Below are 25,186 nucleotides of genomic sequence, written 5' to 3'. Positions count from 1 at the left end.
TTTCTTTCAGGAAAAAACTCACCACTGGCAGCACACTTCAATGACGAGGAGTGGATAGCAAAACTTACTTATCTGTGTGACATCTTCAACCTGCTGAATGAACTCAATTTGTCACTTCAGGGGAGAATGACAACTGTCTTCAAGTTGGCAGATAAAGTGTCTGCTTTCAAAGCCAAACTGGAACTGTGGGGATGGCGAGTGGACAGGGGCATATTTGACATGTTCCCAACATTAGCTGGGAATTTGGGAGAGACTGAGGCTCACAGCTGGTGCGCGATCACCTATCTTCGCTGTCGACAGAATTCGAGCGTTACTTCCCAACCGTAAATGACCCAAGCCGTGCAAAGGAATGACCCAGTTGTGAATGTCCCTGGTGAATCATCCATGTCAGCGCGGGAAGGAGATCAACTCCTCGAGCTTGCAAATGACGGTGGGCTGAAAAGTATGTTTGACATACCATCTCTGCCGGCATTCTGGATCAAAGTCAAGGCTAAATATCCTGAGATAGCCACAAAAGCGCTGAAAACTTTGCTTCCATTTCCAACATCATATCTCTGCGAAGTGGAGTTTTCTGCAATGAATGCAATGAAAACTAAATTGCGGAATAGACTGGACATAAGGAACTCCCTTATGACTTATAATTGACTTACCACTATATCCACGCGAGGAAAATATGCACTGTGTGTTAAATATTAAATTTGTTAGATAAACCCTTTTAGAGTCAAAATTGAGTGTATTAGCCACTGATAAGTGACTTATAGTTGACTTATCATCTATATTCCGGTCATGATTAACAACCCCCCTGGGTGGCCGGTCCACAGTGCAAAAAAGGTTGGGGACCCCTGAGCTAGGAGGTACAGAAGCCTGAAGGCACATGCTCAGTGATTCAGGAACAGCTTCTTCCCTCTGCCATCCAATTCCTAAATAGACATTGAATCCTTGGACACTGTCTCACTTTTTTTAATATACAGTAATTCTGTTTTTGCGCATTTTTAAAATCTATTCAATATACGTAATTGATTTGTTTATTTATTATTATTAGTTTTATTTTATTTATTGTTTTTTTCTCTCTGCTAGATTATGTATTACATTGAACTGCTGCTGCTAAGTTAACAAAGTTCACATCACATGCTGGTGATAATAAACCTGATTCTGATTCTGATTAATTGTGACAAGAGACTATTGCTGAATAGTTTACAACCAACATCATCCGTGTGTACGTGTGTGGCCATTAGACAGTACACTGTCAGTTATGTGTGTTTATGTTCAAAAGGCAGTGAATTTTGTCACTAATAGTTGGTGAGAAATAAGTAGTAAGGCTATGCAGAACTATCTTGCTCCCTGTTGATTCAATATTCAGAGTTGGAAATGCCAGTAACAGCCAGGAGTGAAAATGGAGCAATTTCACTACTTCAAAAAGTTAGGAATTATGAAGAATTTTAAGGTATCAACAATCATCTTGGATGTTCCCTTTGGTCCTCACTGGAAATTCAGCTCTCCCCTGTGGCTCCAAGTAGCTGTTCACTTGTGATAGCGACCACTGGGCTAAACCAGGTGAGGGTAGCCAGTGGGTCTCATACCCTGGTGAATTAGGGACATGCTATCCTAGAATGTGAAATCAGCTCCGACAAACTGGGTAGATGAGATCTACAGTGAGTTCCAATAGCCATGAAGGCAATTCCACAACACTATGTGGAGAGCAAGGGCATGAAGAAACACAGAAAAAGTCATGGTTATCCACCGCAACCAGGGAAGAACCCCAGTTGTGATGTCTACTCATACCACTGGACTCAGACTTCTGAGGTCAAGAGAGTGGAACTGCCCCAGTGCAATAGATTTTCCACTTTAAAATCTCCCCCACACAGGTTGGCTGGCTGTCCTCATCAGATACAATTGACAACCACCATAGTAATGGTAGTGTTCTAATTTGTTCTGTATTTCATTTAAACGCATAGTTTGTTCCTCAGTTAAATGGTAGTTTGTTTTATTTTATATATCTTCTGAACAATTTCCATGAAACTTCAGCTAATTGGAGCAGCCTCTTAATTGGGCCAAATGTTCTGGTCCCGATGTGTCCTAATTAACCAAAATCCACTGTACTTCCAGCATAGTTTCTCAATGTTTTAGAAATCTGATGGGTTGACTAGTGCAAAAATCAAACACTATTTGTTATAAAAGAGGGTATAGCAATTAATTGAGGAACACAAATGATATATTTTAAAATTTTCTTTCCTAGATTGTTAGAAGACATAAAATTGTAGCAATAAAGTATCCATTTCCTGTGCATGCATAATGTCCAGCAACACTAAGCTGTTGTACCCGTATGTTGTACTCAATTTCAAATCCAAATCTTTATTTTCAGTTTATCATTGGAAGATTAAAGCTAAATACAAAATCCAGTCACTTAGACTCAATAGATTGAAATCAGCTGCTCCAGGTGGAGCATTTCCATGAATGTTTTCGAACAGCCCAGCTATATACAACTGATGTTATAGGCTATTTACCCTTCTGTATGTAGTTTGACAGTTCCAAGCAGGGACAACCCCATGATTTTAAATTCACTGGATTGCAAACAGTTCAAGGTGAATATCTGTGCATGTGACTTAAACCTCATGTTATACATGTTTCTATGGATGATAATTGGAGGAAGACCATGACCCAGTTTGCCCATTACTGCCCACCCCATACTCTCCCAAACTTGCACACATTGCTGGCCCTGACACAGCATCCATATTGTTGATCCCTCACAGGAGTATTGATAATAAAATTTTTAACTTAATAAACACTTTTTAGAAAGCAAAACTCCATTTATCCAAAATCCACCATCATTGTTTTTTGTCCTGTTTTGGTAACAGGGAGAAGTTTCTTTTAATGAAATTGAAAAGCAGAAGTATTCCTTTCAAAACTGCTCACTGAGGCTTGAGTTTAAAGTCAACATTTTTGAATGATTAACTATTTTCCTTTGGTAATTAACTATATTATTTTCTAATCAAGAATGGAATTGTGACCATTCCAAAATCCACAAAGAAGGAAAGGATTTGGGAAAACTGCCAGGTAAGTTTTTTAATTATTCTGTTTTCTTACTTTACCTTAATTCTATACAATAGACCCTTCGGTAGCATTTCCCAAATGAAAGGTTAATCTTCCTTCATCTTTGGAGGTTAAGATCCAACAAGCTGTACCTCTTAAGAAGCATGGAGGTGTAAATGGATTGATAGAAAGGTTCATTACTATTCTTTGTTGTTGCAATTGCATCAAATAGTTTTAGAACAATTGGCAGACCTCTCTAATATCACTGACGATTGAATCATTGGCATATAATTTTAGCAAAATCAATCATCGATACCATACAGCCCTCATTGCTGGGGGAGAAGCTCCGTTCAATGCTGATTGGCACTTCCATTGTATCCTGGATAATGGACTATCTGACTGGGAGACCACAGTATGTACTGCACCAGAGCTGTGTGTCAAACATGACTATAAATAGCACTGGACCCCCACAGGGGACTTTAGTGGCTCCCTTCCTGTTCACCCTGTATACTTCAGACTTTAGCTACAACACTAAGTCATGTCGTCTGCAGAAATTCTCTGATGACTCAGCCATAGTTGGGTATATTAAAGAAGGACAAGAGGATGAATACAGGGCCCTGGTGGAGGACTTTGTCAAATGCTGCAAACTGAATCATCTGCAGCTCGACAGTAGTAAGACAAAGGAGATGGTGATGTGCTTTAGGAAGACCAAGCCTGCATTGCTCCCTGTTGCTATTGATGGTGAGGACATGTATGTGGTGAGGACCTACAAGTACTTAGGGGTGCACCTGGATGACAGACTTGAGGGGAGCACCAGCTCAGAGGCTATGTACAAGAAGGGCCAGAGTCACCTCTACTTCCTGAGGAGACTGAGGTCTTTTGGAGTATGAAGGCTTCTCCTTCACATGTTCTACAAGTCTGTTGTCGTCAGTGCAATCTTCTTTGCAGTGGTGCGCTGGGGCAATGGCATCAACACAGGTGATGCCAACAGGCTCAATGGGCAGATTAGAAAGGCTGGCTTTGTTACTGGAGTTAAACTGGACACGTTGGAGACTGTGGTAGAACAAAGGACCCTACGGAAAGTCCTGGCAATTCTGGACAACGTTTCTCACCCTCTGCATGGCACCTTGGCTGAACAGAGGAGCACTTTTAGTAATAGACTAAGATAACTGCGCTGCTCTAAAGAGCGTTATATGAGGTCATTCTTACCCTCGGCCATTAGGCTCCATAATGAATCAACCAATAGCTGTGGAAGTGATGACCCCCTCCTGTAAGACTGTTTGTAGTAACTTATTTTTTATTCTTTCTACTTCTTTTCTAATATTTCTGTCTGTGCAATTGTATTGCTCCTGTGACTCTGTAATTTCCTTTGAGATCAATAAAGTATCTGTCTATCTGTAGTAAAGTGTGGCGCATGGCCAAGTGGTTAGGGCGTTGGGCTCACGATCTGAAGGCCGTGGGCTTGAGTCTCGGCCAAGGCAGTGTGTTGTGTCTTTGAGCAAGGCACTTAACCACACACTGCTCCAGTCCACCCAGCTGAAAACGGGCACCGGCAAAATGCTGGGCGTTAACCTTACGATAGACTGGCGTCCTATCTGGGGGGAAGGAGGGGGAGTCTCGTACTTTCAGTTGCTTCACGCCACAGAAACCAGCATAAGCACCGGACTGATGGGCCACAAAAGCTCGGGACAGACTTTAACTTTTTGTAACTATCTATAAGAACTGGATTATAAAAAGACATGATCAGCCCCCACTAGTATAAAGAATTCAAATAGTGACAGTTATTGGCATAATAAAAGAACCCATCATTTAAATACTGATGCAGAGTTTAAACAAAAATCCTTGGAATTACAGAGACAGGATTCTGTGTCAATATGTCTAAATCACTGCCACATGTGGTTCCATGATGCACTTTTACCACTTAGATCAAGGACTGGTCAGGAAACTGAGACAATAGGATAGACCATGAATGTGACATACGGGGTCCAGAAAGTATGTTCAAGGAGCTTCAGACCTTACACTTGTCCAATAAGTGTCTTGCAGCAAATGTGACCGCAGCACTGTGGTGCAGCAGGCCATTCAGGATGAGAGTAATAAAAAGAAAATATGAACAAAGATGCTGCATAATCCATGTAGTAAGAATGGGTGATTATGACAGAAGCAAGTACCTGTGCTTGTAAGGGCAGTTGGAAGGAATGAAAACAAAAAAAAACTCTCCATAATTCTATCCTTGACTTCAGCTCCTTTACTGCACCCCAAAGTAAACTATGCAGTTCAGCCTTTACTGACAAGAGGCTGAAAGTACCATATGCCATCTAAAAACAAAATGACAAATAATCTACCAGCCCCTCCACTGAAGTTCTAAAACTTGATGGGGGATAAACTTTAGTTGCAAATTCACAATTTCATCTTCCCTGGCTGGAAAGTGAAGAACATGCCAGGAGACCACAGAGTGTGACTATTTTCAAGAGAGGTGATGAATCTGACCATTTTAAAGGAAAAGTGGTCTCCCTGCTGCCTGACGGGGAAAGTTTTCACCAAGGTCCTTTGCAATACCTCCAACAATTGTTCCCTGTTGGAGTCTGAATGACATTAATCTAGAAGCATGCTGGACCTTGACAACTCCAAGAAAAATGCAAGAAGAGAATCCAATTACCAGATATGGTCTTTATCAATTTTGCTGGAAACTTTGATTCTCAGTTGAGAGGGACTTGGGAATCCTCAAATTTGATTGCCTGCAGAAATTCATTCCCATCTTACAGGTGCTTCATGATCACATGCCACCAGTAAGTCCATTGCATGTCCAATCTGAATATATTGTCGTATTAAGCAAGATTATTTTCTCACTATGACCCTCTGAGTTAGTTTTGGTTTCCTGCAGAAATTCATTCCTGTCTTACAGGTTCTTCATGATAACATGCCACCAATAAGTCCATTGCATGTCCAATCTGAATATAATGTGATATTAAGCAAGATTATTTTCTCACTATGACCCTCTGAGTTATTTTTGAAATGCTTGAATGCTGTACTTGCTTCCACAAGCTTTCTGCTGGACGGGGGCCAATGGGAAATTACTCACCCTACGTTACCACCACTCCAGGACCAAAAGGTCAATCTTACTTAAAGCATTTGGTCTGCAGTACACAGATGTTCAAAAACCAGGCTTTAAGTCAGCATTAATATATTAACTGAGATGTGTGGGGGAATGGGCCTACAATCAGCCTGTGCTCACTATACAACACCACCCTCCAACAATAAAGAGCCATGACAAGACTCAACAAAGATATCTTCAGCGCACCAGCAGAGCATTAAGAATAATAAGTCTCAGTGCAAAGCTTTAGATCTCCTTATAGCAGGTACTTCAAAGCACTGAAGCTGCCTCTGTACAATCCTCTAAATCCACAGGAGGCTAAGCTATAATTACAGTCAGTTGACTGTCACGTGGGCCACAAGTTTCACCTACCTGAAACCAGATTCCCAAAACCAGCACATTGTTCTGTTTTCTGTCATGGGAAGAGATTACCATGTGGACACAGGAAGAGATTTGCCAAGCCTCCTTTCTAATCTACACTCCTTCCTTGGAATCCTTGGCCCAAAAGGGCACTGGAAATGGCACTAAAGAACCTTGAGACCTTGCACTGGGAGCATACTGAAGTGAAAGCAAAGGGAGCATCCCCGCCTATCCTGCCAGACACTTCTTGCCCCGGCAGTCATCTCAAAACCATTGAACTGATTGAGGAATAGTAGTAAAAGCAGACAGTATACTTGGAGAGATAAATATAATTGGCTGCTATCATGAGTACAAGTTCCAAAGGTGCCAAGCTTTATGACATCAGTTTAGTGCTGGAGTAGTAAGATCCAGGATGAAGAAACAGAGTGTACAGATGTAAGAATATTCTAACAATTGGGGTCAGAGCAAAGAAAATGGCAAGGAGACAAAATAAAAAGACAAGATCTAATAGTCATCACAGAAATATGGCAGAAGGTGACAAAGTAGAGGCTATCAGTATGATCTAGGACTTATGGCTCTTTTAGGAGTGGTGACTGCAGTATGATTGATTATTCTGTAACTAGGGTTTCAAATCTGAACTAAGTAAACTACAAAAACACCCAGCAAGAACTGGCTATGGTGAATTGAGAAATTACATCAAAATTTATGACAGGTAAACTAGAGTCATAGAGCACTATGGCATAGAAACAGATCCTTTGCCCCGTCTAGCCTGTGGTGAACTGTTGTTTTGCCTAGTCCCATCGACCTGCACCTAGACCGTAGCCTCCCCCCCTCCCCATACCCCTCCTGTCTGTGTACTTATCCAAACTTCTCTTAAATGTTGCAATCAAACATGCATCTACCACTTCTGCTGGCAGCTTGTTCCACACTTGCACCAACCTCTGAGTGAAGTTCCCCCTCAGGTTCCCCGTAAACATTTCACCTCTCACTCTTAACCAATGACCTCTTAACCTCTAGTTTTAGGCTCACCCTACTTCAGTGGTAAAAGCCTGCTTGCATTTACAGCAGTGATGGCTTACATCTAAGCATTTAAAGAATTAAATCATTGTTCACAAGTTTAAGATTTTTAAAAAACTAACAGTAAAAATAGTCGAGCCATTGCCACCAAGATTTAAAGATAGTATTTGATCAAAGAAAAAGGCATATAATGTTGCCAAGAAAAGTAGTGAGCCTGAGAATTGGGAACATTCAGAACTTAGCCAAAAAGAACCAAAGCATTGATATGAAAGGGAAAATAGAATATGAGTGTACTCAAACATGAAGCATAAACAGACCGTAAAGAGCTTCTACAGATATGTCAAAAGAGAAAGATCAGCTCAGGTTGGTGTGTTTCTTCCGGATAAACACAACAGAAATTACACTGCTGTGTTTTTAAATGAGGTGTATCCAAGAGCTTAGTAAAAAAATGAGTGGAAATCCCATTGAAAATGTGCGACATTTCTACAAAGCCTGACAAGGTTGTTGAATAGCTGATGTTTCCCCTAGCTGTGGTGTTAGAAACAAGGGCTCACAGTCACAAAATAAGGGTCATCTATACAGCACTGAGATGAGAAGCTACATAATCCCTAAGTAAGAGAAGCTTTGGGACTATCTACACCAAGGGCTGCAGAGGCTCAATTGTTGAGCATATTCAAGACAGAAGTTGTTAGATTATTAGATATAAAAAGAAAATCAAGGGTTAAGGAGAAAGTGAAGTGAAGGGGCTCAAAAGTAAAAGATCAATAAGGATACTGTCTCCTGCTTCCATTTCTTATGCTCCGGATTTGGTACCGGTGAATGAAGGATATTAGTCCGATTAGATAACAGAATAATTTGCATGGATTAGGGTATCCAATTACACCAGTCACTAAAAACTAGCACATCGGTACACAGATCAGTTAAAAAGCCAAATGTAATGTAATCTTGTAATTCACATTAGAATTCAGAAATGAGTTTGTTGACCTCAGTTCTATTGAGTTTCAATCAAGCCTCTTCTAGTACATTTTGGATGCTGCACGGCAGTGAGAATATTTTGGCTGTCGTGGAGTTACTGATGTTTCAGCAAAATCTACCAGGCTCAAAGCATGACATTATGAGAACAACTTGCACAAACTTGGCTAGCATCCTCTTGTGCTTTTGGCTTACGAACACTGGATCAGGAATGGCTCATATCACATTTGCCTACTCTGCCTTCTAATGTTACTTTGGCTGATCCTGGATCTTAGCTATGTTTTCATGCACAGAAATCATCCAGTCTCTACTATGATTAAGTTCAAAAATAGTGTATCCACAGTTCTCCGAGTCAGAATATTCCAATGAGTCACAGTCCTCTGCAATACCTTTCCTTGATGGAATCCAAAATGCTGTACCAAGTCCCCTTCATACTAGATTCTCCAGCCAGAGGAAGTAGTATCTCATAATATCTATTCTGTCAGACTTCCTCAGAATCTTGATCACTTCCCATATTACTGAGCTCCACAGTGAGTGCACGCCCATCCAACTCTGGCTCACCCTAGTGCAGACTGCAGTTAGACACATCTATCTCAATACTCCACCTTATATTTCCCTCTTTTTATCTCAATATTGCATTGGTTTACAAGCTTTCTGCTAAAGTGGAGAACAAAATGTTTCAACCTTTGTTGCCAGTAATAATAATTTCTTAGTTCACAATAATTAAGAAGAAAGAGAAAAATATTCTCAAAACTCTATTAATTCAAGGATTTCCCATTTCTGGTACCATGTGGACTGTGGTGTATATTAATCTTTGCTAAAATGTCCTGTTACCAGTTCCCTAAAAACTGAACTCTAGCCCGTTTCTGACTATTGGAGCCAGATTACCTGGACTATAATTTCTATTCATTCACCCTTTTCAGTGACCCACGTTGGAGTACAATGTGATACTCTCCCTTACAGTCAGCACCAGTAAAGCATGACAGCCTTAAGGATCCCCAGTCATTAACAATGTGCACCTTATCCCACAATATTCATTTTTACTCCCACAATTAAATGCTTTCATAGTGATGATGTCAAATTGCCCATGGTCTCTGCATTCTTTGTTGTTATTCTTATGGGTTCTAAGTTCTTACCTATTAACCAGTGTCTCACTGAATCCTTCATTTCTAAATGTACCTGACTGCAAGTAATATCTCTTGAACATGACCATTAACTAAACAGTAACTACCACCTAAGATGTCGACTTATTCCAATAATTCCCTATACAACAACCAGCCCTCCCCACTCAACCGAACCCACCAACTCCCAAAGTATGCAAGTATTTTTAAATACCTGAGATCAAACTGGCCACCTCAATCTCTCACAATACCTTTGATTTATTGCAGTGATAGCAATGACAGTGGGACCCACTAAAGGAGATAAGCTATTACTTATTTATGAACCCCAGAGCAACTTTACAATTAAAGCTATTCGAAGGTTCATTTATTATCAAAATATGTATGCAATATACAACTCTGAGATTCCTCTTCTCCAGATAGCCACAAAACAAAGAAAAACCATGCAGTAAGTTCACCACAAACAGCAACCCCCCCCCCCACACCCGCACAAAAACACATCAAGAACATTGGCATCCAAAATATCTGGCATAATTTTTTTTTCCAAATAAATGGCTTTGAAAATCTGAGATTCTCTCCTCTGAGGCTATGTATGCCCTTTGGAAAGCAGGTAAATGGTGTGTGTTGAAGATCACTGGATGGGTTAAAAGTGCAAGGTATTGAATAACTGAATCCTGGCACAGAGCATTCGGTATCAGAAATAATACCGCAGCATTACAGCAAATAACAGAACCATGAGGACAGCAAATTAGTGCAATGGAGTTAGATTTGCTGCTGTAATATGTTAGCAATATCAAATTGGAATCAGATACAGTAGATTTATACCATGCAAATAGACACTGGTGTTTGGAAATTAGATCACAAAAGCTAGTTTCATCCTAGCCTGAGACACCAATAGATATGGGAAAGCAAGCTAAGATGAGCCAGTAATTCTCTGTGAGCTGATGTTGGAATCTGCATTTCATTGATGGCACAGGATCAGAAATCTTTGTGGGGAATGCCAATCAAAAATTAACATGAAATCCTTTCTTTGAGTATGGTGGACCTTCATCAGACCATACTTAAAAAGGCTTTCTCAATAATAATAAGTTTTGGATAACTACCTGAGTACAATAACACATTGATCTATACGATTCAAAAACTGAGTTGAATTTCAGATTATTTTATTACTTGAAATAAAATGAGCTGATGTTTCCCTGTTGTTCCATTTTACTGAGATGCTAACTTCAAGGAACAGAGGAATACTGCTAACTTCACTACACCATGCACTTTGCAGGTATTCCATTTTTCCCTTGCGGAGGATGATGTTACAGATCTAAATGGAATGCGTGATGGCCGACATGTGTCCTGGGATCCTACAAATATCGAATAATGTATGTCAAAATTTTATTCACACTCAGTTTCGTAATAGATATCAGATGTTCATTCTTTTGATTTATACAAATTGATATTATGAAAATACTTTAGGGAATATTTCAGCAGTAATTCAACAAAATCATCACATACCAATGCCATGAACAGACCTCATACACAAAGAATTTTTAATTTTATGTTTCTGCTGGAGATTTAACTAGTGGCTAGTATCATAGAATTTCTGCATGTCATGAATACTGTAGATCATAGAAAGGTATTTCCATTTATTTGGTGCCCTGTTGCATTGAACCTAAATTTTTAAATCCCAAACCAGTGTTTTAAAATTTTTAAATGTTAAAATAACTTTGCTTATAAAGAACTGAAGGAACTAAATACAATACTTATTATCTGAACCTATTGAGACAAGAAATAAAAGCAGAAGAAAACTTTTGAATGTAAAGTAAATAAAGTTACTAAAATTATGAAAGCATGAAATAAAATCAACTCTGCATATTTGAAAAATGTTCAAGATGATTACCCTTGGGAACATAGAAGATCTTAACCTCAAATTAACTTGGTACATCTCCGATATATATACACACACACAGTTGAAGTCAGAAGTTTACATACACTTAGGTTGATGTCATTAAAACTCATTGTTTAACCACTCCACTGATTTCATATTAGCAAACTATAGTTTTGGCAAGACGTTGAGGACATGTACTTTGTGCATGACACGAGTAATTTTTACAACACTTGTTTACTGACAGATTATTTCACTTTTAATTGACTATATCACAATACCAGTGGGTCAGAAGTTTACAAACAAAATCAAAAGAAATCAGCCAAGACCTCAGAAAAAAAAATTGTGGACCTCCACAAGTCTGGTTCATCCTTGGGAGCAATTTCCAAACGCCTGAAGGTACCACGTTCATCTGTACAAACAATAGTACGCAAGTATAAACACCATGGGACCATGCAGCCGTCATACCGCTCAGGAAGGAGACGCATTCTGTCTCCTAGAGGTGAACGTACTTTGGCGCGAAAAGTAGAAATCAATCCCAGAACAACAGCAAAGGACCTTGTGAAGATGCTGGAGGAAACAGGTAGTCAAGTATCTATATCCACAGTAAAACGAGTCCTATATCGACATAACCTGAAAGGCTGCTTAGCAAGGAAGAAGCCACTGCTCCAAAACTGCCATAAAAAAGCCAGACTACAGTTTGCAAGTGCACATGGCGACAAAGATCTTACTTTTTGGAGAGATGTCCTCTGGTCTGATGAAACAAAAATTGAACTGCTTGGCCATAATAATCATCGTTATGTTTGGAGGAAAAAGAGTGAGGCTTGCAAGCCGAAAAACACTATCCCAACCGTGAAGCATGGGGGTGGCAGCATCATGTTGTGAGGATGCTTTGCTGCAGGAGAGACTGGTGCACTTCTCAGAATAGATGACATCACGGGGAAGGAAAATTATGTGGATATATTGAAGCAACTTCTCAAGACATCAGCCAGGAAGTTAAAGCTCGGTCACAAATGGGTCTTCCAAATGGACAATGACCCCAAGCATATCTCCAAAGTTGTGGCAAAATTGCTTAAGGACAACAAAGTCAAGGTATTGGAGTGGCCATCACAAAGCCCTGACCTCAATCCGATAGAAAATTTTTGGGCACAACTGAAAATGCGTGTGCGATCAAGGAGGCCTACAAACCTGACTCAGTTACACCAGTTCTGTCTAGAGGAACGGAACAAAATTCCAGCAACTTATTGTGAGAAGCTTGTGGAAGGCTACCTAAAACATTTGACCCAAGTTAAACAATTTAAAGGCAATGCTACCAAATACTAACAAACTGTATGTAAACTTCTGACCCACTGGGAAAGTGATGAAAGAAATAAAAGCTGAAATAAATCATTCTGTCTACTATTTGACATTTCACATTCTTAAACTAAAGTGGTGATCCTAACTGACCTAAGACAGGGAATGTTTTCTAGGATTAAGTGTCAGGAATTGTGAAAAACTGAGTTTAAATGTATTTGGCTAAGGTGTATGCAAACTTCTGACTTCAACTGTATCTCCCTCTCCCTCTCCCCTCCCCTCCCCCTCCTCTCTCTCTCCCTCCCTCTCCCTCTCTCTCTCCCCTCCTCCCTCTCCCTCCCCCTCCCTCCTCCAAACCCCCCCCATCTCGGGAGACAGACCATTCATTGACATCTTTTACAAAAACCTACTGACTCACAATTATCTTGATAGCTCTTCTCAATTTGCAAAAATACTATTCCTTTCTCTCATTTCTTCTGTGTCTGACACTTCCATTCTCAGGGTGAAGCCTTCCATTCTAGAACATCTGAGATGTCCTTTCAAAGAACTGATTTTCCCTTCCACCACCATCAATGCTGCCCTCATCCACATCTCCTCCATTTCTTACACATCTCACCCCACCTTCCCACTGTCAGATACCTTGTTCTTACTTACCACCCAGAAGCCTCTATTTAAAACACATCATTCTCCATAAATTCTGCAACCTCCAACAAGGTCCTACCACTAAGCACATCTTTCTCTTCCCCCTCCACTTTCTGTAGGGATTGCCCTCTTCCTAACCCCTTTGTCCACTTATCCCTCCCCAATGATCTCCTTCCTCATGGATGTCCCTCCCTGCAAGTGTGACAAGTGGTACACTTGTCCCTAAACCTCCTCCTTCACCACCATGAAGTTCTTCCAGGCGCAGCAACATTTCTGCTGGGAGTTTGTCGGGGTCATCTGTTGTAGCCCGTGCTCCTGGTTTGGACTCTTCTTCACTGGGGAGGCCTGATGCAGATTGGGGGACAAGTTTGTCAGGCACATTTGTCTGTCACAAAAGGCAGGATCTCCAAGTGGCTACCCATTTCGGTTTGACTTCCTATTCCCATTCTGCCATGATGAGGCCATACTCAGACTGGGGAAGCAACACCTCATATTCCACCTGTGTTTCTTTCCTCTCTTTTTCCATTCCCTGGTTACCCTCTCAGCCCTTCTCTCCACCTGCCCATCACCTCCCTCTGGTTCCTTTCCTCCTTCTTTACCCTTTACGTCTTCAAACTATTGCCTTCCAGCTTTTTACTTTAACTCCTCCCCCCATCCACCTTCCTCCCTCACTAGGTTTCACCTATCACCTGTAACCTGTTCTCCTTTCTTTACCGCAATGATTTTATTCTGGCCTCTGTCCCCTTGTTTTTCTTCCTAGTCCTGATGAAGGACCTCAGCCCAAAATGTTGACTGTTTAATCCTCTCCATAGACGCTGCCTGACCTGCTGAGTTCCTCCTGAGTTATTTTGTATGTATTTTTTAATATTTCCAGCATCTGCAGAGTCTCTTGTGTTTAAGATTTTATCAATAGAAGTGTGTCAGCATCAGGCAGGACACAAGTAAATTTATATTGCTTATTGACAGGTTTTAGAGGCCACTTATGATAAAGTACTAATTGAGGCTTTGCAGCGTACCCCCCCCCCCAAACATTAATATGTGAGGAATCTGAAAAGGGCTTTCACCATAATTTAATGTGAGTTCAAATATGACTGCTGAATAGATAAAATTAGTAATGTGCTTGACCATAAAGTGGCATTCATCAGTATTCAGCTTGTCTTCATTAAGCTACTAGCAGGGGTACAGCAATTGACTTCAAAGCATAAAAAAAATTCTTAACTGTCAAATGTAATGAAAAACTAATTTCAACACATTTTCTTCAATTTTCCTTCTGGTTGTTAGTTAATGCCATGATTTGTTTACTCTTGTGTATTAATGCCTGATCTCTTAACCTTCACTAATGTGGCCCAGATGAAAGTAGAGCACAGTGGTACAAGTATCAAAGACATCTTCCCACTCCTTTTGCTGGCTGATGCTAAAAATAGTCAGCTATAGATAAGAAAAGAGACTTGTGATATAAATGCTTTTCTCCCTGTAATAAAGACTAAATTGTATTTTAATAATGGTCTTTAAAACGGTGAATGGTTTTAAAAGACTTTACTTGATTGAAGATGCAATGAGAAGGAAGTTATCATTAATTTAAGATGCATACTGAGAGTGAGGAGGGAGGTTAGGAGAAATTTCTTTACATCAGAGCTTCCAAACTTTCTTGCTGTGTCCCGCTTCAGGGAGACTAGGTTTTGGTGGAGTCATACCCACTCGTTATACAGTGGAAGATAGTTAATTATTGGACTTCAGCCATCTCAACCCTGGCATATTAATGCATATTTATTCAGGACAGTTCAGTGAGACAAATCGTCTTTGGGTGTTTCACCAGTGTCATTTCCACCTTGGATTGGGCTCATAAGTAGGAAACAACATTCTCACTACTGTACTCAGGTGCTTGGCAGTGGCCATTACTCATTAGCATCACTAGCTTTGCTGCTACCAACACCTTCAGTATCACCATTGACCAGAACTCAACCAGAACAGTCATGCAGGTACTGCTTCACTGACAGCATTTCAGAAGTTAGATACCTTGCAATAAGTGACTCATCTTCAGCTGCTGACATCTTTTCATAACCTGCATGGTGCAATGTAACTGTGTGATAGGATACTCCTCTTGCTTGGATGAGTGGAACTCCAGCAACAGTTAAATTTGACATATTCCACGAAAAAGCAGTACACTTACTTCCCACCCCATCTACCAACTTAGTTATTCACTCTTTTGAATGAATGAATGAATGAAATTTATTTCGGTCAGTACAAACATAACAAAAAGCATGATTTCATGGGACAAAATTACACAAAAAACATAGGTATTCCTTAAAACAGACCGAAAGGGTGTAGGCTGAAGCTACAGCTTATTATGCCTACTTCTCTTACCTATACAACAACATATTTGGCGTCAATCATCACATCAAAACAAAAAATTTCATAATCTTTTAACACAAAATCCAATTCCAAGTATCATTTATTTACATTACTCCCATTCATTTAAAATCATGTATTTTATATTTGTTCATTAAATTATATTTAAATAATTTTTTAAGCTTGTTACGTGTGGTGCATGTTTTTAAATTCTCACTACAACTGTTCCATAAATTCCCCCCTGACTGAAATACAATAATTTTTTACATTTGATCTTATCCTTTGTTTTTGAAGTATACATGTTCCTCCCAAATCATGTTGACTTTCTTTCACTTTTTTGACCATTGGTAGACTATGGCTGCAGTATATACCATTTCTAAAGTGCACTGTAATTACTCAACCAGTATACTTATTCAGCCCTTCCCAAGCCGGCAATCTCTACCACACAAAAAGTGCTGGAGGAACTCAGCAGATCTGGCAGTCTGTATGGAGGGAAACAGTCCATGTTTCGGCTTGAGACCCTTCATCTGGATTTCCTGTGAAATGTTGGCTGTCCATTTATCTCCTTAAATGCTGCATGACCTGCTGATTTCCTCCAGCACCTATGTTATTGCAGGCTCTACCATCAATATGAGGAACAGATTCCTGGGAATGCCAGTGCCCAAACATGCAGCAAGCCAAGAATATATTATCTTGTTGGGTCTAAATCCACAAAAGCATTGTGGGTCTATTTTTCCATGAGCATGACAACAGCACTTCAAGAGGTGGCTCACCATTATCTTTTTGAGGACAATTAGGGATGGACCGTGAAAGCCAAAAAAAAAATTATGCTATAACTGCAGCATAAAACAGCTACATCTATACTGCATGAAATACAAAATGTTTTGAAGTCTGATGGTTTAGGGATTTTACGAATTCCTTGAAAATTTGTTTTTGGGATTACAATGTCAAATTTTGGTCCATTAAATCAGTTTTTCATTTGACCTTCTAAGCAGCTAATTCTGCTGATTAACTATTTAACCAAATAGCAGGTGAAAGAAGGAGCTTGTAGCTGAGTGAGACTGAAAGTAAATATCTTTCAGTTTAACCGTCTATGCTAACAACATCCTGAAGCCTTATTTAGAAGTATCAGTCGTTGCAGATTTTGCTTTCTAATCTCAGTAAAGTTGCAGATATACAGATGAATATATTCTCTTGTATTACTTAAATAAAACCCTTTAGAAGAATGTTATGGATGTCTCAGAGATTGTTATATCACTTCAGATTTTAAGAAACAAAGTAGCCAATATATGAATAAACCACATAATATACCTTTGTTGTATAATGGCCAAATTAAGAATATGTGAACCACACCCATGAAGAATCAATGGCTTTTTTCAGTTATGTCTGGTCTCAATTTATTGCATATCTGAGTTAGCACAAAACGTGCAGTCACTCAGACAGTTAACATCCTGCCTTTATCATGAGAAGGACAATATATTAAAAAGCCACACCTAAACTGTTACAAAAGAAACCCAAATTTCACACATTTCTATAATACAATTGATAAACAATGGCAGAGTCAGACAACCTTCCCAAAATACAGTATTACAATAATACAGAGAGAGGAATAGAAGAAAGGAGCTTTACTTTATAGCAGCAGTGTCACCAATAATGCTCTGACCTAGAATACCAGCGTGTGACTCCACACTCAAACATGCTTTCACAGGAGTTGCTGACCAGAAATGTGATATAGTTTCATACTGAGCGTCACCTGGTATACTGAGGACCAGCAGCAGACTAGATGCAATAACTCAAAATATCTCTGCCATTCAACAAGATTGTGGCTGGTCTACCACCTCAAAATTTCTCTGCCCTCCCTCCCCCTCCCCTCAGTCCTCTACTGTCCAGGTCTATCAATTTCAGTTTGAATGCAGACTGAGCCCACCCTCCGGGATAGAGAATTCCGAAGATTTACCACTTCTCTTCATTTCAGTCCGAGGTGCCATACATCATACACCTTATTGTGCAAAACTGAGCCTTAGTCCTAGACTCCTCAGCCAGGATAAGCAACACCTCCCTCCGCCCTGCCCCCCAGATTTACCCTTTCAAGCCTCCCACGGAGGTTACATTGTTCTAGTAATTAAATAGAAGCCCTACTTGCTCAAATTTCTCCTCATCTCCTTACTGGTGTTACAGTTTCAGAGGATATGTTCTGGGCCCAGCATGTAAGTGCAGTTACAAAGAAAGCATGACAGCACCTCAACCTCCTTAGAAGATTGCGTACATTCATCATGAAATCTAAAACTTTGACAAACTTCTATAGATGTGTGGTGGTATGTTGGTAGGTTGCATTACAGCATGGTATGGGAACAGCAATGCTCTTGAATGGAATATCCTCCAGAAAGTAGTGGATGCTGCCCAGTCCATCATGGGTAAAGCCCTTCCCATCATTACGCATATCTACACGGAGCGCTGGCGCAGGAAACTAGCATTCATCTTCAAGGACTCCCACCACCCAGACGATCTCTCCTCTTACTGCTGCCATCAGGAAGAAGGTTCAGGAGCCTCAGGACCCACAACACCAGGTTCAGGAACAATTAGTACCCTTCAGCTACCAGGTTCTTAAACCAATGGGGATAACTTCCCTCAACCTCACTCACCCCATCATTAAACTATGCCCACAATCTATGGATTCACTTTCAAGGACTCTTCATCTCATGTTCTCAATATTTATTGCTTATTTGTTTATTATTATATTATTTTCTTTTGTACTTGCACATTGGTTGGTTGTCCATCTTGTTGGGTGTGGTCTTTCATTGATTCTATTGCGTTCCTTGGATTTATTGAATATGCCACAAGAAAATGAATAGGGTTGTATATTGTGACATATATGTACTTCAATAATAAATGTACTTTGAACTCTATTGTCATCCCAGGAACCGATGCTGCTCTTCCTCTATTACAAGTGCATCCTTTTTTAGGCAAGGCAACCAAATTTATACATAGTATTCTGGGTGAAGTTTTATCAAGGCCCTATATACTCATAACAAGACATTCTTGTTCTTGGGGTCAAATTTCCTTGCAATAAAGACCATATTATTTGCCTTCTAAATCATGTGCTGCACATCTATACTAACTTTCAATGATCTGTATATAGCGTTATAGAGTCAAAGAGTACTACAGTACAGAAGCAGGTCCTTAAGTCCATCTAGTCCATGCTTGATGAGGCATGTGAATAACTTATCCCAATTAACTGAACTGAAAGACCTCACCTGAGCTCGAAGTTATATAATGAAAGTCCTCAGGAGGTGACATGCACCAAACATAGTCATTGGCTGATGTGAATGTTAATTGCAATTCTTTAATTTTCAAAAAGACCCTCCATTCTGTAGATCTGTGATTATAAACCTAAAAAAATCATGAATATTGGGCGACACACACAATTCTGGAGGAGCTCAGCAGGCCAGACAGCATCTGTTAAAAAGAGCACAGTCGCCATTTTCGGGCGAGGCCCTTCAACAGGACTGGAGAAAAAAGCTGAGGAGAAGATTTAAGAGTTGGGGGGGAGGGGAGAGGGAAACACCTGGAGGGGGAGGGATGAAGTAAAGAGCTAGGAATTTGATTGCTGAAAGAGACAGAAAGCCATGGAAGAAGGGGGGAGGAGCACCAGAGGGAGGCGATGAGCGGGCAAGGAGATAAGGTGAGAGAGGGAAAAGGGGATGGGAAATGATGAGGGAGTGGGGAAGAGGGCTGTGGGGCATTACCAGAAGTTCGAGAAATCAATGTTCATGCCATCAGGTTGGAGGCTACCCAGACGGAATATAAGGTGTTGTTCCTCCAACCTAAGTGTGGCCTCATCACTACAGTAGAGGAGGCCATGGATAGACATATCGGAAAAGGAATGGGAAGTGCAATTAAAATGGGTGGCCACTGGGAGATCCTGCTTTTTCTGGTGGACAGACCATAGGTGCTCGGCAAAGCGGTCTTCCAACCTACATTGGGTATCACCAATTACAGGAGTACCGGGCACAGTATGTGACTCCAGCAAACTCACAGGGAGTGTCACCTCACCTAGAAGGACTGCTGAGGATCCTGAGTGGTAGTGAGGGAGGACATATAGGGGCAGGTGTAGCACTTGTTCTGCTTGCAAGGGTAAGTGCTAGGAGGGAGATCACTGGGGAGAGACGAATGGACAAGGAAGTTGTGTAGGGAGCGATCCCTGCAGAAAGCAGGGGTGGGGGGAGGGAAAGATGTGTTTGGTGATGGGATCCCGTTGGAGATGGCGGAAGTTACGGAGAATTATATGCTGGATGTGGAGGCTGGTGGGGTGGTCGGTGAGAACAAGAGGAAGTCAATCCCTGGTAGGGTGGCAGGAGGATAGAGTAAGAACAGACGTGTGTGAAATGGAAGAGATGCAGTTGAGGGCAGCGTTGATGGTGAAGGAAGGGAAGCCCCTTTCCTTGAAAAAGGAGGATACCTCCTTTGTTCTAGAATGAAAAGCCTCATCCTGAGAGCAGATGCAGTGGAGGTGGTGGAATTAAGAGAAGGGGATGGTGTTTTTACAAGTGACAGAATGGGAAGAGATGTAGTCCAGGTAGCTGTGAGAGTCCGTGGGTTTATTATAGCCATCAGTGGGTAAGCTGTCTCCAGAGATAGAGACAGTGAGATCGAGAAAGGGGAGCGAGGTGCTGAGAAAGGGGGTGTTGAGCCATAATTTTAAATTTTATAAGCTATAGAGTTAAGTAGCTTCACTTTGTATTTATCTTATAATATTATCCAATGATTTCAGCTGAATTATAAACAATATCCTTACCACCCATGTAATATGCTATCATTAAATCTCCTACACTGGCAGTGTATTTTTTGCTACTCTTAGAAACATTGCTCTGATTTGCTTTACAGGTGTTTGATTTTTCGCTCAGTGAAGAAGATATGACATCCCTAAACTCACTTGAGGATAACAAAAAGCAGGTTACACTGAAATTTCCTTTATGGAAGGAATATTAATTTCATTCAGAACTGATGACTGCCAAGGTGGATCCCTCCAGTGAATATATTCAAGGAATGCTCATATGACCCTAATTTTGACTGTAGCCACAGTATTCACACCGTGAAGATCCCTAGTATTGGTTAACCTCTTTGGATGGAGTGCCACTACAGGAAAACCTGAAGTCAGGTACCTTACTCAAATAGAAGGTGATTTCTATTGTTGAACTTAATAGTACACTAATCCATGTTCATAACACTGGGAATTGAAGCCCATTCTATTTCAGGCATTCAATGATATATTCATTTATTTCATTACTCATTAACTCTGTAAGACAATTGGTCCCATAATCAGATGCAATCAGAAGACACTGAGTGCAATTTTCCCAATATGTGGGAAAATACTATTACAAAATCAAAGGTGAAATAAGAAATGCAGATTCTTTTAAACTTTTAGCCTCAGGTTTTTGAGAGTTGAGTTTAAAAAGATTTGGTTTTTACTTGTTATCTTACTGTACTGTTAATCCTTCTTTAACTGTTTCTTTGAATGATCAGTATTCCAGAGACTGAACTATGCACAGAATGTTTAAAGCCACTTGATTTTTTTTCTCAAAAAGAGATTTGCCTTTCAAAAAAAACTAAGTGCTTGCAACTGAAATAGAATCCTGTATTAATTACTTGAATTGTTAGTGTTTATATTTTAATTAAAATGTTTATTTTTTAAAAATATCACAGTCACATCTATTCTTTGAAGAAAAACCAACCAACTAATATGTCATTAAGAATTTAATGATGGAAAAAATAGTAATTGTTTAGCTTGAGTTTTGCTGCTGCTATTGAAAATTCATCAGAAATCTTCACTAGTGCCTTCACATAAGAGTTATGTCACTGTATAAAGATGAAAACTGACTACTAATTTGGAATGTGGACGTTTTGCACTAAGCTTGAATTTTACCAATTCAATTGCAAATAGCCGATTCAAAAATAGACGGTCCAGCTCAACACCACAGTTTCTGCCAAGCAACATCTGGAGTGACAAATTGGCAGCTCCCTCTTTAGCAGAATAAGCATGTACTGTTCCTGATCATAATGAATTGTGAGGATGATCTCCACATAACCCTTATGCTGGAATTCTGCTTTCAACTGGAGCCTCTGAGGGACAATAACAGAACAAACACTAGCACACAGTAAAAGAACTGTAGTCAGATGATGGCCAGTTGTGAATTGGCTAACGTTCTCCAGCATGTGGTCCAGAAATTGGAACCCTACTGATCACTAGTCGATCAAGTGCTGTTTCCTAATTGTTCAAACTCTGCAAATCTATAAATCATGTGACTCTGCAAATGTTATACAACAATTTGTGGAAAACGAGCAAAAACAAACTACCTCTTTTCACCAGGTTCATCAGCATAGAAACAAAATAATGAATTCATGGTTATTAGGTGGACTTATTCAGAGTTTCTTTATCATCTATAAATGAATGGAATGCATTTTCATTTGTGATAAATAGAAATATGTTGGAAAGTAAAGAGGCATTGAGTTTATAACATTCATTTTCAAAGCCTGAAACTGAAGAATCTGCAACTAGCGGTTTGAAATGTCTGCCAGGTGTATCAGAATATTGGTCTGTAATGATAAAGCCATACTCCACACACACTCTTTTGTAACTCAGGTTTAGGTATGATAATCATAGTTATGGAAACTGAACAGTTTACTTATGGTGCTGGAATCCAGTATTCTGTGTAGTGAATGAAAATTTGCTGATGTGACACCAATCTTATTCTGTGGTTCAGTTATGACATGACATTGGGGTTAGCATAAAGAGCTTCTAACGCCTACTGTACCTGACCTGATGTGATTCATATTCTGTAAGACTGGCATTGTTTTGTATCAAACCAATACTTTAACTGACATGCAAATGTTCAGAAGGGCAGAAATAAACATTTCTGTAGCTGCAGCATGATTGTTTTTAGAATTTAGTACCTTCTGTTTTTCTTGCATCAGTACTTTAACTTCTAATTTTAATACTTGACAGAACATGTGCAGAAACAACAGGCCTCCAAACTTTTAAGCTCAAAATGCAAACTGTACAAGCTTGACATACAATAAGAAGAATAGTTTTAAAAACCTAAACCCAAAGTCATCAAGCCCTCTCAGGTGGGAACAGATCATGCTGAACAGGTTATCTAGCATCTGGAGAAAGAGAAAGAATTAGCATTTTTGATGAATAACCAGTCATGAGAACTGCAGGAAGTTAGAAATGGATAAGTTGGAGAAGCAGAGGGGGAAGGCAGATAGAACAGAACAGTATAGTGAAGTACAGAACAGGAGAGGAGTTGTTTCCCTCTGACGAACTTAGGCCATATTGTTCTCAGGTGCCTGTTGCTAGGTACTCCGGGGGACAATTAAGGTCTAGCCTTGTAATACCAACCTAGAGGCCTGTAAAGCATATAAAATACTAAGCCAACCCCTCAGCAACTACAGCCCACTCAATTCCTTATTAACCCTAGCAATAAAACTAAACAGCACCACACTCAAACTAGCTTCCTGGCTGGTGCATACTCTATTCTCCCTCAGAAGCCTTTATGCGCATCACTCAACCCTTGACTATGAACTACCAACCAGTCAGCCACCTCACCACCAACAACATAGCCAGAAAGCTGTAGTTCTTTCCCCAAAAATAAAAAAAAATCTAGTAAGCTTTCCCTTCTACTACGCTTGCCTACATACAGGAAGATTGCAGATGTTAACTTTTTTCCTTCACCACCCAACTCCTCCACCACATTAAGTGTAGAAGCCTCATAAGTAACGACAGAAGAGAACAAAATTATTGTTTTTATCTTCCTACACATTACATCGAAGCATTTCCCATGACACTAATTTAAGCATTAAACATTTCTGCATTCTGAAATTCAAATATGGAAACTGAAAAACTGTAGTTACTGGTCCCTCCAGAACTTCCTCTTTTAAGTACTGATAGGTGACGTGTTATATAAAATGTTGTAATATGATCATTGAGAACTTAGGCCATCAGGTCCTCCAGGTGGTTAGCAAGTTAGACATAATCAGAAGTTTAAACATGAGTGGTATTAGCGAGCTTATATACTGAAGCCAGCATATCAAATGTTACATGCATCAACTGCACTAAGTAGTGCCCACCAGCATGTGTCCCAAACATGTTGAATCCAAAGTCCTTATTCTCTCATGGGTTGATTATGTGCTGTCTCTTTCAATACCATTTTGATAATGTCGCTGAAGTTTTAAATGAAACTTAGAAAGTTCTCGCATGATGCAGGGAGGATGTTTCCCCTGGTTGAGGAGCCTCGTCCCGGAGCCACAGTCTCAGAGTGAGCAATCAGCCACTGAAAACTAACATGAGGCAAATCATCTTTCTTCAGAGCATGGTGAATGTTTGAAACTCTCTGCTGTGGAGGCTCAGTCATTTGGTCTTTTAAAGAGAGATATTGATAAATCTCTGAAATATGATGGGAATCAAAGGATAAGCAGCAGTCAATCGGCAGTCGGAAGTGTGAGAAGACATAGCTCATCCTGCTCCCAGGATGAGGCTTTCCGTTCCAGGGCACCTCAGATGTCCTCTTTCTTTAAGGATCGTGGTTTCCCTTCTACCATCATCAATGATGCCCTCACCCACATCTCCTCCATTTCCCGCACTTCGGCCCTCACCCCATCCTCCCGCCACCACAACAGGGACAGAGTTCCCCTTGTCCTCACCTCCCACCCCACCAGCCTCTGGATCCAGCACATTATTCTCCGCAACTTCCGCCACCTTCAACAGGACCCCACCACTAAACACATCTTTCCCTCTCCACCCCTTTCCGCTTTCCGCGGGGACCGGTCCCTCCGTGACTCCCTTATCCGCACGTCCCTCCCCACTGATCTCCCACCCAGCACTTATCCCTTGTAAGCATAAGTGCTACGCCTGTCCCTACACCTCCTCTCTTGCCACAATTCAGGGCCCCAAACAGTCCTTCCAGGTGAGACAACACTTCACTTGTGAGTCTGTTGGGGTCATCTATTGCATTCGGTGCTCCTGGTGCAGCCTCCTCTACATCGGTGAAACCTGACGCAGATTGGGGGACCGCTTCGTCGAGCACCTCCGCTCCGTCCGCCACAACAGACAGGATCTCCCAGTAGCCACCCACTTCAACTCTGCTTCCCATTCCGATATGTCCATACGTGGCCTCCTCTACTGCCATGATGAGGCTAAACTCAGGTTGGAGGAGCAACAGCTCATATACCATCTAGGTAGTCTCCAGCCCCTTGGTATGAACATAAAATTCTCCAACTTCCGGTAATTCCCTCCCCCTCCCTTCCTCTATCGCTATTTCACTGTGCCCCCTCCCCCAGCTGCCTATCACCTCCCTCATGGTTCCACCTCCTTCCACTACCCATTGTGTTTTCCCCTATCGCTTCTTCACCTTTCTTGCCTATCACCTTCCTGCCTCCCCT

General features: G+C 40.6%; 1 protein-coding gene across 3 annotated transcripts in view; it reads left to right on the top strand.

The window, feature by feature from the left end:
• LOC140206037 (uncharacterized oxidoreductase ZK1290.5) overlaps positions 1-21,379 on the top strand; it is a 159,924-nt gene extending 138,545 nt beyond the window's left edge. Inside the window, exons 5-7 of one of the 3 annotated variants that reach the window (XM_072274094.1) lie at positions 2,995-3,054; positions 10,865-10,961; positions 20,633-20,719. In XM_072274094.1, the coding sequence (XP_072130195.1) occupies positions 2,995-3,054; positions 10,865-10,960 (156 nt within the window). In that variant the 3' untranslated portion in view covers position 10,961; positions 20,633-20,719. Of the gene's footprint in view, positions 1-2,994; positions 3,055-10,864; positions 10,962-20,632 lie in introns of all 3 variants that reach the window. The other 2 variants (XM_072274097.1, XM_072274095.1) reach the window with 2 other exon arrangements.
• Positions 21,380-25,186: the final 3,807 nt, after the last annotated feature.

The sequence above is a fragment of the Mobula birostris genome, chromosome 12 (genome assembly GCF_030028105.1).
Source record: "Mobula birostris isolate sMobBir1 chromosome 12, sMobBir1.hap1, whole genome shotgun sequence".
In the NCBI taxonomy this organism is placed as follows: domain Eukaryota; kingdom Metazoa; phylum Chordata; class Chondrichthyes; order Myliobatiformes; family Myliobatidae; genus Mobula; species Mobula birostris.
The sequence above is the reverse complement of the archived record's forward strand: the minus strand, read 5'-3'. Positions and strand labels throughout refer to the sequence as shown.